Raw genomic sequence first — 14,600 nt, 5'->3', positions numbered from 1 at the left:
TCCCATCACATGGGATGCATATGAGTGAAGCTACCCCAAAACAGGTCTCAGCCCCCTATATTTTTATAGTACAGTAGATGCATTTTGACCGAAAAATTTTAAAAAGTAGAATTTTATGTACATAATATTTTCCATTATAAAACTTCCATTTGGTCAATGCCATTAAAATGTTCAAGTGCACTTCCTACTTCAGTAAGATTGCAAAGTTACTTTATTATGATGTGTTCTAAAATCGAAGAGGGGCAGCTGCAGATCTGACTGGATAACAATGACCACTGATCATTTGATACTAAGTAGTTGGCCAATCACGAGTCGCCAAACTTGCTACGAAATTGACATGATACACTGCTGCCTTCCTGGTAGATGGATCTATTCAGTGGCCGTGAGATTTTCTTTGGTAGTTGGAGGTTCAAATGGTGACAAAGAATATACAGCTAAATGTGTACTATTATTAGCCTCTATAAATATTATCACTATATTTCGGAATATGTCTAACGGCTGTGACAAATTCATTTTTATAAGTATGATGATGTTCAAAATCTAAAGAAGTGTTATTTGTTTGTTCATTCCTCATTCGCATATCGACAACTGCATGAGTGTTGTCATTGGTTTCATCCTTATATCCATATATATCTATCCTTATCATTGCAAATATTCGCCATGGTAAAATATGATGTTAAGGAATCAAAGAGTACACAAACTACATAATTCTTAAAAATGCTAAGAATTGGAAAGATTAAAATTGGGCTCCCAGTTCTGGTAGTCTCACAGTAAGGCTGATTCTTGATATCAAGGAGCTCCAGGTTCGATACCTGGTGGGGGTAACTAACATTTCATTAAAATGTAAATTGGTCGGATTCCACAAGAAGCTGTAGCTCTCGTCCCAATTAGCCTCTGTGCATATAATTGACCTTAATACAAATCCAACCAACTAAACATTACAATACAGTGCAACAATTAGCATGCTTGGGCAATTTTATTGCTCACAGACCTAGGCCTACATGCTATTTAATTAATTATCTTTGTGAGGTTAGAAAATAATTTGTGGCGACATTTGATTCCATCCAGGAGAATCAATCTTTGAAGCACTTCTAAAACTATTGATCCAATTCTGATCAGCATTTATGGAAAATATAATCTTAAATAAAGTTATAATCCAAAATGTCCAGTGCAAGAGTTGCCACTGTATCCATTGTTTTTACATCACTAGATTTCTCTCCTAGAGAAGGTAAATTTGAAGTGAAAATATGTTTGTTCTTTGAGTGTGACATCTCCTTTCTTTAGAAATATTACTGTAAGTGGACGGTATTTCTCTCATCCTCCCCATTTCTAGCCATAAATTCCAGTCGTTGAACAAGAAAATGAAAGATACTTCATTTTGGCAGAGAAAATAGTATAACTAACAGGCTTGCTATTGAAGAGTGATATTGTTTATTGGATGCTTACTTTATTAAGTTAGTGTGTATTTTCTGAAGCACATAAATCTGCAACCTTTCACCGCTCCCTACTCTTATCATTTGGACAGTTTAGAGTCAGAGTTAGAGTTGATACCAAAAGTTATGGCACACTATGAAGCAGAAAGGAAACTGAAAATAATAGACCCTTCAGCAGCTGTTTGCAATGGTTGAAACATAAAAAATTGTCTATTAAGAACTTTATATGTTGTGTTATTCAAATGTGAATACCACCATTGACATCAAGTGTTATCTTCATAATCAAATTGGTAACGAGAAGCTGAGTGCTCTATCTATTATGTCCTTTGAGAAAAAGCTTGCAAAATATTTTCATTTAAACAAGGTTGTCGATAATTTTGCAGCTGCTCATAAAAACAGACGTATCGTATCTTATTGTAATATCTTGCTGTGGTTAATTTTCTCATTTCAGCAAAAAAGTATTCACTCTCTTCACATAGTAGTATTTACATGTATATCCATAGAATTCATAATGAATGTAGCTTTTATGGTGTATTTTGTACTGCTCATATGAATAGTTAAAGTCTTTGATATTATTACACTCAATAACGGCTTAGAAAAAATGCACTTTATCTGACAAACTATTCGTGCCTAAAAGTATATTTGTACATAATGGAACAAAATGCAACATCTCTGTGATTTATTTATCTTTGGATATGACTAAGATATGTCATTGGCAAAATTATAATGCAGTAAAGTATTACGTAACTACCTTTTAGCCCCCCTTGGGAATTTTCAACCGAAATCTGTAGCCCCCCCCAATTATTTTAATCTGGTGCTGTCACTGTCTGCTGTTATAGCAATCTGCATAGCCTACTGCAAGGAAAGAAAATTCCTTGACAATAAAATAAGTACGTTCATAGTTAATACAATGGGAAACTGAATGAAAATGCAAATGCCTATACATGTGTTTGCAAATTATTCTGAAGGGAGGGAAACATTAAGGAAATAAATATTCAGGGCTGTGTGCACCATAACCGAAGGAAACAGACCAATGTATATGAATTGCATTTTTCTTATTATATAGTGGAACCATCGATTTAACGTTTTCCAGAGGACCAAGCTGAAAAAACTTAACCTTTTGAGACCCAAGGCCTTTTTCACATGTAAGCCTCTGTGTCCTGAGCCGATTTTGAGCAAAATGCAAAGTTTCAATTAAATGAGTGTAGATCGGAGACTAATTGCCCTAGAGAGATGAGTGATATACCGTTGTATGCGGAATGAACCAGAGATTCAGACTATATGAAATTTATGCAAATTCGGCGTATATGTGGTGGGGGGGAGGGGGCTAACTCTCAAAATTCCAAAATTTCGGAAAAAAAATTGGTTCCCCCACCCTCCCCCCAAGAAAAAAGTACATGACAGTGTCGACATGCACATGGAAATGATCGCTGACATGCAAGGAACACAAAAATATTTGCATTATTATCATATGACCAATGTAACTTGAGTTGTACCGCCAAAAGGAATGGTCGGGACGCCACTGATTCAAGCTTCAAAATGCAGCGGTACCTTGAAATGACTATACCAGGCTGTCCCAGAAGTCCTGCACCATCAGCAAACTGAGCTCCAAGAAGTGAAGTTTGCGAGGGTAGGTGATGCCACCGGTGAAAGGCTGTTGGCAGGCATAGAGGACAGGTTCGTGGGATCAAGTGAAGGCACGCACAGCATGTGTAGCGAGTGTTCCCGTGAAGTTAAAGTGGGCACGATGAGTGAGGACCAAATTGCACTTCGTGCAGTGCTACGTTTTTTATGGAAAAAAACGACTAACAGCAAAAGCGGCAGCGGAGGAAATTTGTCGTGTGGAGAATGAAGAAGTGATGAATCGATCGACAGCTTCCCGTTGGTTTAAAAAATTCGCTTCAGGTGATCTATGCCTCGCGGACAAGGCCCGCACGGGGTGACCTCCGACGGACATTAACGAGTCCATGCAGGATGCTGTGAATGCTACACCACAATCCAGCACACGTGTGTTAGCAAGAGTGGTTGGGGAATCCAAACTGACAGTAAACCATCGTTTGTATGACATGGATTACACCAAAAACAGCCCCGACAAAGTCCGCACGAGCTGACAGAGGTGCAAGCCCAGTGCAGATTTGCAATTTGCCAGACATTGCTACAAAACCGGCATGATCTTCGTTTTTGGAGGAGAATTGTGACAGGAGACGAGAACTGGGTGTTTCTGAAAACCGTGATACACGTAAACAGTGGGTGAAAAGAAGACAGGAGGCCATCGCCCATGTGAAACAGGACAGATTTGGGAAAAAGCTCATGCTGAGTGTGTGGTGGGATATTGACGGGATTGTCCATTATGAGTTTGTTCCAGAAGGTCATGCTGTAACAGGTGAACTGTATTCTGAACAATTACACCGAGTGTATGCCATTCTGAACGGGAATACCCGGCATTAACGAGGATGAAGAGGTTACTGCTGCAAAATGACAATGCTCCCAGTCACCGGTCTCGAAGAGTGACCAACACACTAGGTGAGCTTGACGGATTTGAGTTGTTACCTCATCCCGCCTATAGTCTGGAAGTTGCAGCATCGGATTACGGTTTGTTTCGCTCTATCTCACATTTCCTGTGGGGTCGGCACTTCAATTCATATGATGATGCCTGTCATGAGTTTTTCAATTCTAAACCTGCCACCTGGTATCACCATCAGATTGAACTGTTGTCGCAGAGATGGGTGAAGGTAATTGAACATGGAGGCCTGTACTTTTCTGAATAAAGTCTGTCTTTGTTTCTGATATTCTGTGTTTCATTTTGGTCCTTGTATGGTGCAGGACTTCTGGGACAGCCTGGTAGCTCAGAAACTAAATGCCCTAGAGATATGAAAGATATACCGTTGTATGCAGAATGAATCACAGATTCAGACGATATATAATTTATGCACATTCGGCGTATATATGGAGGGGGAAAGGGGGGAAATCCTCTGAAAATACTTTTTCTTAAAAAATGGGGTTTCGCCACCCCCCCCCCCGAAAAAAAGGATATGAAAAGTTCAAAATGCACATAGAAATTATCGCTGGCATGTAAGAAACAGAAAAATATTTGCATCATTGTTGTATGACCAATGTAACTTGAATTGTACCCCCAAAAGGAATGGCCACTGATTCAAGCTTCAAAATGCAGCGGTACCTTGAAATGACTATAGATAAGAAACTAAATGCCCTAGAGACATGAAAGATATACCGTTGTACGCAGAATAAATCACAGATTCAGACGATATATAATTTATGCACATTCGGCGTACATATGGAGGGGGAAAAGGGGGAAATCCCCTCAAAAAAAAATTCTTAAAAAAATGGTGTTTCCCCCCGCCCCCCCCCCCCAATGTCAAAATGCACAAAATGAAAAAATTATGCAAATTTGGTGTATATATGGAGGGGAAAGGGAGAAAAACCCCAAAAATTATTTTAAAAAAGTGTCACTTCACCCAAAAAATGTCCTCGCACTTGGGCACAAAATGACACCTACACACAACATTCACGGACGAAAAGCTAGAACAGTGAAAAATGAGCACCGATTCTTGCAGCTGCTTTAAATTCTATTCTTAGACAATGCTGGGTAACCCCTGTTGCCACTTGTAGACACTTGTGCTAAAAAAAAACAAAGGTTTCCTTCAGCGCGCTTCGAAATTCCATTCTCACAATGCAGATTCAACAACCAGTCTCCCCCCTTCCCCTCCCCCTCATGGAAAACTTTCATTTTGACATCGGATACTGATAAACAAGCTTCCTTCAAAAGCAGTTCACAGGCGGGAGTGAAAAGCATTGCTTTAGAACAACAAAGCCGGTGTTCCTTTGTCGGCAAAAATTTGACCTTGAAAAGAGACGCAAAAGAGAAGTCCCTTTTCCCGCCTTTCCCCCTCCATTTTCATGAAGACAAAAAAAAATGCAAAAAAACATTTCTGTTAAATACATGTGTTAGGAACAATATAAAAAAAAATCGAAATTCTAGCCAAAAATAGAAAAGTTAAAACGTAAAAACTACGACCTTGACACAGCGTCTCGATCGAGACGCTTGGGCGGCAAAAGGTTAAAACACGTGAAAATATAAAATTGAGGAAACTTTTATAACCTTTTGCTTTGTTGTAACCATCAAGAATGTATAATATGGGAAAATGTATAATCTGGGAACTTAAAATCTGAGTTCCACTATACATTGCTTTTGTCACTTTTAGCTACTTGCAATGATGAGGATTTGCTGCATTCAGGCAATGATAGCCAATAATATTATTCAGCATTTGAGATATAAAGAGCATGAAAAGATGGGTTCCAAGCACTAAATAGATCACTGAACCTCCACTTTCAAGTTGGTCAATTCTGTAATTTTTTTCAACATTTATCACAATTTTTGAGTAACACAGAAACTGGAAATTCCCATATTTTATATCACAATGCTGGAAATACCAAGTTTTAGCCAAAAGGTTGGTTGTATGACTCCTCGAACCTTATATAGGGGTCTACTCGAAGGCACAGTGGTTATGTCAGTGTCTTGTAATGAAGGGACTCCAGGTTCAATCCTGGTGGAAGCACATAGTGATTTGGATCCCACTTTAAACTGTATGTTCAGTTCCAATTGTTCAGTCTGTGCATAAAAGTGAACTTAAAACTCAAACTCAAAAGGCTGATATAATGGTACACATGTATAATTTTTAATCTTACCCATTCACTGGTTTACTATTAACTGATGAACAGAGGAAAATAGAGATGTGCCGAAGCCGATTACAGATGTATGAAAATCAGCCGAAATTGACACATCGGCATCGGTATCGGAATCGGCAAAAATCCGATATTTAAACCGGTACAGATTATACTAGAGTTTTTACCTTCTAATAAGTTTTATATTCTAGTTTTGTAAGATTTATTGAAAATTTGGTTATGATTCGTCATTATTGTAGAGTTTTTGTAATAAAATTATTGCAAACTCATTCAGAGGATCAACCTAACTATAAATCGTAAATAAAACAGTACATTGCTGAACCAGGATCTGCTGTTGTATTGGAAATTCAAAAATGAATTTTCAAACCTGAAGCAAGTGCTGAGAAAATACTTGGGCATACCTGCTGCATCAGTATTCAGTGATTGAGTGTTCAGTGTTGCTGAACAGATTTGTGATAAGAGAAGAAGTAGGTTACTTCCTCAAGTGCTTCCCAATCTCGTGTTTCTGAAGTTGAATCTGGCAGAACAGGAATTCGTTTTGCATTTCAAAGAACTGCTTGTGTACTAATGTTTAATCTCTTGAGAATCCATGTTCTTCTTAAAGGTTCACATAACCTTTTGTAGATGCAAATGTACATTCGCATCTCTTGAGAATATATATGTATATACATATGATATGCAATAGAAATGTACATAGCAAATTTATTTTTGTCATGTTGAAAATAACATCCCATTTCTGTTTAATAATCTTATGTATCGGAATCGGTTAAATATCGGCATCGGTATCGGTTCCCAAAATTATCGGCGAGTACATCGGCATCGGTAAATTATCAGCTTCGTCACATCCCTAGAGGAAAACAATGATATTCACTGCTTGTTTGTTTACTGTTTGTAAATTTGCATGTAATTGTTCAAAAACTATATACCAAAAGTACAATTACTATAAACTTCTGTTTAAAAAAGACAAACAGAAAAAATGTGCCTTATAAAAAAAAATCATGAAGCATATAACAAAAGTTATTATTGACATTTTCACAACTTATTTAATAAGAAAAGTTACTATAAAAAGTACAAAATAAATAACATTTTCTTACAGTATACAAGTCAAGTGTTCATATATAAAAAGGAGATATAAATTATAATTGCCTTTTCAGATATTCAATGTAAAATCATAAATACAAATAATTCACATGCATACATATCAACAAAATTATGACCAGCTGCTGTAAATAACACTACCAAACTTGAAAACTTGCATATATAAATTATGAGATTTTTTAGTATTTGTTTTTCAAGTAAACATTACCATTTGAAAGCAAATTTGACCATCACAGGGAATGTGAATAACAATGAGCATCACAAGTGAGAAAATGTTGATTTTTACCTGTAGATTTTACAAACTTTTGTTTATGGTATGACAGATTTCACTGTGTGAGCAATACACAAACTTGAGGTAGGTGATCTCAAGTAAAGTTTAGTTGTTTTTACACTCTAAACCAGTGGTTCTCAACCTTCATAAGACTGTAGCCAGGTAAATTCCATTTTCTAAAAGTCGATGACCCGATCCCAACAATTTTTCTCCTAAATAAATTCCAAACTTTTTAAACTTCATGTGTGCACTTGAAATTAAATATCAATAAATAAATTATGGCATAATCATAAAGAATAATAGTCGATTATGTCTAGGCTTATTGCCAAATATAAATATTTGTTTATGAAAATTGTTGCACAAACTAAAGCGACAAATTTCAGAACTTTTTGTGCCCCAGTATAATCTATGCCAGGGCCCGGTGGTTTAAAAATACTGCTCTAAATCCTCAAAAACACCTAATCTATCTGTGGGGGAAAAAATTCCCAGAAATTCGAGAGGGGAAGGGGGTGAGCTTGGTATACTAGACAACCTGAACCACATTAAAATGATGCAATATGTAAATGTTGAAAGAATTTTCTCACTCACATGATGAAAGAACCAGGCTGAGTATGCTTTCTATAAAGCAGATTATCATGCTTTTGTACAATTTCAAAGAATTTCCTTGCATTGCATTTTATAATTATATTAAAAAAGCACTGAAGTGCAGAAAATCAGGTTATCTGATAGGTATCTGTAGGCAAAGTGCTGGTTAGAAAAGTGCTGAGTGATTGATTGATTGACGTGCTTTATGTTACTTCATTTTTGTGCCACTTTTGGCTAATTTGCAAAGATGGGGATGAGTGATGACACGATGAAATTGTTGAATGGACACTCACAAACATCCATGCTTAGGCTGGGATTCGAACCCAGGACCCCTGGCATTGTAGCGCAATGTGCTAACCACTCTGCCAGGGGGGTCGGTAAAAGTGCAGAGTGGTATATGTGTATGGGATGATGGGAAAATCCACCTTTCTGTGTAAATTTTTATCATTTGGGGCAGGGTGCTATATATAGCACATTACAATGCTTTTAATGTTACTAGAATCCTCCAATGTCACTGGAAAATTATCACAAAGCACACTGGAAATGTGCACTGATAAAATTAGGAGAAATGTAATTTTTTTTCAATGTCCTGTTGTTTTTATTTTAAATATATTTAAATATAATTTCTTCATCCTTTGCATGAATTCCCCTTAATCCACGATTTAGTTGGCTTCCCAGTTACATTAAGTTAATCTAATTTTTGTGTCCTCTTTCCGTGTGCAAGTATTATTTGTATTTGATTTGTTGGTTGATATAAATAATGCCACTTACTTATTTGTATCATTAGGTTGATCATTACAAGTAAGATGAGAGGACACCTCTAACCATGGACACTAAGAAGGAAATGGGAGGAAACATATTCATTACCCAGATCCTTCAAAACTAAATTTATTTTTATAGAACAGGTGACCAGTGTCCCTACTCATAGCTTTTTCTTTGTCATCTAATCTTACCCTTCCAAATGCAACTTGTTTGTCCACTTTACAAAAATATAGGGTAATCAGAATTGAACAGTTTAAAGTGAACTGAGCCATTTACATGCAGCCGCACTGGGTTTACAAGATGATAGCAATGACCGCTGCACTATTGGAGTGGTTTCTATGTAAGAGTGGGTTTGCAATCACATGAATAATAAATAACCCATGTTGCAACAGCCCTTGAGGGCCAGGTTCTACCTACCAACTACTAGCCTCAGCAGAGGTGGGTGATCATTCAACAAGTTATAGGGTGACACGTGGTCAGCATGATGAACCCCCAGTTTCCATGACCGGCTTACACTACTCATTCATAGCTCTCCAATTTCCTCACAATGGTGGATGGCCACCTGTCGTATACATTCAGGAAAAAAATTGTTAAGCTTCCCCAGGAGACTTCAACCAGCATGCATCCTGTAGCCCAAAGCTTGATGCCTCAGACTGCACAGCCATGATGCAGAACTTGTAATTATAAGACATGGCAAAATAATTAAATGTAAACACAAAGTCACCTAGTTTATCTACATCAAATGGGGATGGAAATGGAAATATTTAAATTGCATTAAAAATGGAATGGGAAGGTAAGAATTTAAGTGTATTAAACAAAAGGGATTGAGACATGCTGAAAGTGTTGTTTAGAGTGTTATATCTCACTCATCTCCTTATTTTTCTTTGCATATTTACTGTGATAGGAATAAGCAATAAAATTTCTTCGAGATTTACATTCAAGACATTTAACTTCAAACGGTTACATATTCTATTTCTATTTTGGTTAGTTTACGTTTTTTTATCCTAATCAAGGGGTCCCTGGTTCAATACCCAGTGCAGGCACATTGTACAGTGGTTTGGATCCCACTTTAAACTGTAGGTCCAGTCCCAATTAACCTATATGTGCACAAAGTGGACTCAACAATTCAAACATTCAAATTCAAACTCTCTTTTTAGTATTTCCAGGTTCATAAAGACAATGAGGATGAAAGATGAACTGATATGTAGTACATCTCTAAATTTATTATTATTATTTTATTTTTCTTATGTATATTCATAGTGGTTTTTTTCCCCCTCTTTCTTTGAAGTTGCACCAAGTTGCTTGTTTGACATGGCAAGGAAGGGAGAAGTGTGTACCTTTACACAAGAATCGCTGGCTAGGATCTTTTTGTATGTGTGTGTGTGTGTGTGTGTTTGTGTAAATAGCTGCTGGATGTAACTAATGGTACACACTTTTGTTAAAAGAGGCAACACTGTAATGGGAGCGGGAAATGGACAAAGGGACAGAAAGAGATTGAATGGGCTGAAGAGAACCTGTGTGTTGATGGTGATGCAAGATGTGAGTTATAAATGTTGAATCTATTGTGGATACATCACTATAAAGACAAGTCAGGTGGTGGCATAGAGTGAGTACATTACTTTGATGTGATTGTAAGATCACCACTGATGAATTAGACAGTATGTACCACCCATGTATTAGATAGCCGAATTTACTGGTGCTTACAAAGAGTGGGATTGCTAGCCAGCATTACCAAGCCATCGCATCCAACTGATGAAACCAAAAGGGCAGTGTCTAGTGACCTCATTTCTGAGAATATGTCTTCAGGTACAAAAGGGAAATACAACGGAATCTCAGGCCCCAGCATGAGAAGTGTACCATTTTGTCATCTTGATTAAGAGGACAGAGAATTAAGGTAACAATATAATTTCACAAATGGCCACTTCTTATTTTGTTTCAATTGCTTTCCTTTATCCCAATTTTGAATATGTTGCCTTCATGTGTTTGTACTGCATGTTCCATGTCAATTTATTTACATAATCAGACCAGTATCGAACCAGTGGTCATGATTCTAGAACCAAATCTTACCATTTCACCTAAATATGTATGTTATTTCTGTTGCTCACAGCAGTAAGGTGCAGAGTGGGGGGCAATCTAAGCTGGCTATGGAAGTTTCTATGTATACAGGGTGTTTCCATGAACTTGATTCCAACTTGCAGGGTGGATGGAGACTGACCCAGGTACCAATATGACATAAGGAACCCCAGTTCGGAAATGCACCATTAAAAAATTATGATCCAAAACTATTTGGCTCTTCCTATGACAGTGGAGTAAGACAACTGAAAGATACAGCTTCTAGATTTAATGTGGATGTTACTACAGTGTATCGTAGCACTCTACGATGAAAAAGTTACAGTAATTGCTCAAAATGGCGGCCCCCAGCATCGATGCAGGCACAATAGCATCGCAAGAAGCTCTGTTGCACCTGCTCTAACATTCCCGGAGTCATTCTGATGATATCACAGGCAGCAAGGGTTATTGCCAAGAGGGGATGCAAGGGATGCTCCTCAGCTCAGCACCCAATCGTCAACCGTTTCAGTGAGAACCCGTTGGCAAAAAATCCTTGCTATATCATCAGAATGACTCCAGAGTGGGACATGACGAAGCTTCTTGGGATGCTGGGGGCTGTCATTTTGAGCAATTACTGTAACGTTTTCATCGTAAAGTGCTACGATACACTGTAGTAATGGTCCATATTAAATCTAGAAGCTGTATCTTTCAGTTGTCTTATTTCACTGTCATAGGAAGACCCAAAGAGTTTTGGTTCATAACCTTTTAATGGTGCATTTCCAGACCGGAGTTCCTTATCTCATATAGGTATTTGTGTCAGTCTCCATCCACCCTGCAAGTTTGAATCAAGGTCATGAAAACACCCTGTATAATTAATTTGATAAAAGAATCTCATGCTATCTCTCTCTCCTCATTGTACATCACAGATGAATTAGATGATAAGACAAATATGTGTCTATGCACCTAGAATTCCAACCTAGTGTCCTATCGTAATATGCAATACACTAACCATTCTGCCTCCAAAGGCTAACTGACCCATCAGGTCACTACACTACAGGGAGGCCACAAAGTGGGCGTACCCCTGGTTTTTTCATCGGAAAGTATGTGTAATTGTTGTTGATTTGCAATTGTTTGGCATGTGGTATAACTTGTTTTGGTATAAGAGTACACAGCACCGCTATGACACACTGAATGCGTTGCGAGAAGCTGTCGAAGATGTCTTCCAGGACATGATGCCGGAATATCTCTGCAAAACATCTGCCAGGACATGGCAGAATTCAGCTGTGCTACAATCATGATGGTCTCCATACCGATGTCCTGGACAAGTGAACTATCAGGTACGTCATCACATCGCTATAACAACAACCACTGTAGTATCAGAAACAAAGGGGGGGGGGATAAACCCACTTTGTGACCTCCCTGTACACAGACTGAGGATGAAAGTGGTCAAAGATTAGAAAAGGAAATTTGATACAGTTTGGGAGAATACGACAGGCCACAATGAGACTTGTTCTCTCAGTGTGTGTCTGAACAAAAGAGTATGCTACCTTTGCACAATTGCTGCCATTATATCACACTGTACTTATTTTCTAAACATTCTGGCAATTTTTCATAAATTTTAAACACCGTTTCACGTTTTCACTCAATCATTGTGAACATCATGTTTGTTTTATGAGAGAGGAAGGTTTGAAATGCCACAGTATAGTTAACTTAATTTAGATATACACTGCACACTCCTTGTCAGTAATCTAAAGTGGTAAATCAACATAAATATATGAAATATAAACAAGCTTATGTACAATGATACATACAGAAATACAATATACAAAATATTTATCCAAATCAACAAAATAAGTCATGTTATGTGTGAGTATACGTTAATCTTCCTCTTAATCACATTTACAAAATATACATTGATCACACTGTCTTAAAAACACTCATATTTAAAAAATTGTGCACACTGTAGTCAAACAATTTGAAATCCATTTTATAAATGTTATATAGTTCCATCATCGTGTTACGCGTCAATGTACTAAAATACTTGTGTATATGAGAGGTAGTTGTCGAAGGCTTATTCCTTTGAGGGAAGACAATATTTCCTTCTCCTAGCAAATTTAATACATATTTTGCATCCGTATAGAGTGTTTCAAATTTTCCAATAATATCATATTCAATGGTGCAGGGGTTACAAAGGTCATATATTGGTTGCCAATGTTCATTGTAAACACCTACATTTTTAGGATCAATTAAATATGCTGTGAATTCAGAGAAGGTCACATCATGACCCATTAAAAGTGATTCATTTGTTGCATTCACTCTGTAGTTTTTTATTATGTGTCTTCCAAATCTCTTCTGAAAGTACTGAGAGCTGTAATAATGCTGCTCCAATTTGTTTCTATATGCTGAGAGAAGCCGTTCAAAAGGATGCCGAACAAATATTAATTTTTTGTATGTTGTAAGAAATTCCTTAATTTCATCTATTGTATAATTACTTAGTCTGTTGAGTGCACCTAGCCTATGAGCTGCATTTGCTGGGATTGCCAGAACATCTGTGGTATTCTCTTTGCGAGTCAAAATCATAAATATCCGTTTCCAGTTTGTGCAGGCAACCTAGAAAAATATTTAAAAAATATATGTTTACATATTACAATCTGTAGAATGTACAGCAGTGTTATATTTAAGTACTCGTACACATAGGCATTCACAGACCCTCTGATTAGGCGTGCACAGACCCTCTGATTAAGGGGGGAGGGGGCAAAAGTCTTGATGAAAGTTCAGTTGGGAAGGAAAAACCTCATTTTATCTCACTGTCCTAGTTTCATTGCATTGATATGTGTGTGCGTGCATCTGAAGCATTTAGTAATTATAACTTCTCTGTCTGGTAATTTAGAATGCATCACCGAAAAATGAAATTGCGAGCGAAGTGGGAAAAAAAATTTTGAGATCCAAATTTTTGCAAACAATATTGATTTAGTATGGCACAAAAAATTTCATGGGGTGCCATGGCATTCTCTTTTACAATTTTTTCATTTAGGTCGTTTGGTGCCCAGGACCAACTCCTACCACGTCTAGCTATTGCTGGCTCTGAACTTGACAAGACTGTAAGAAAAGCAGATATTGCAGGTGAAGCGAGCAAGAAATTTTACGAAATGTGTTTTTATTTGTATAAAATTTGATATCAATGGGGGCATTTGCCCCTCTGTGCCCCCTGCAGGTGCTCTTTACCATGTGGAAGAAATAAGACATGAAAACTAATTCCATCTTGAGTATCCTTTTGTCCTGCTACTCTTAGATTATGCTAGTCTTGCTTTCTTTTACCTCAATGTTTGTCCCCCCCTTGCCCCCCTATAATTGATTTCTATCCAAGGTTGTAAAGGGGCAATGCCCGTTGCCCCCTGTGGTTGCGCCACTGCACTCCCTTCCCTCGTATTTGCTTTGAACTTTAATTGGCTTGAAAATCCTTAATTTTCTTGAAGAGTATAATATCGTTTAATAACGGCGATAAGATTCCTCTGCTCTAAATTTCAAGGTAAATGTATAATAATGTAGGGACATGAACATCTGGAAAGGGGGGGGGGGGCAAGGATGGCCACACCTCACTCTTAGAAATCGAATGTCAACCTAAAAATATATATTTTATACGTATAATTTGATTTCAGTCATAGTAATTTACATTAATGCAATAATTTCAAATTCAA

At 37.4% G+C, this 14,600-nt stretch overlaps 1 protein-coding gene across 1 annotated transcript in view; it reads right to left on the bottom strand.

The window, feature by feature from the left end:
- Window positions 1-11,633: 11,633 nt before the first annotated feature.
- LOC145980563 (carbohydrate sulfotransferase 11) overlaps window positions 11,634-14,600 on the bottom strand; it is a 63,997-nt gene continuing 61,030 nt past the window's right edge. The window contains exon 5 of the mRNA XM_083113596.1: window positions 11,634-13,512. Within this exon, the coding sequence (XP_082969722.1) occupies window positions 12,820-13,512 (693 nt within the window). The 3' untranslated portion in view covers window positions 11,634-12,819. The remainder of the gene's footprint in view (window positions 13,513-14,600) is intronic.

This window comes from Lepisma saccharinum, chromosome 2 (genome assembly GCF_977018435.1).
Source record: "Lepisma saccharinum chromosome 2, izLepSacc3.1, whole genome shotgun sequence".
In the NCBI taxonomy this organism is placed as follows: Eukaryota; Metazoa; Arthropoda; class Insecta; order Zygentoma; family Lepismatidae; genus Lepisma; species Lepisma saccharinum.
The sequence above is the reverse complement of the archived record's forward strand: the minus strand, read 5'-3'. Positions and strand labels throughout refer to the sequence as shown.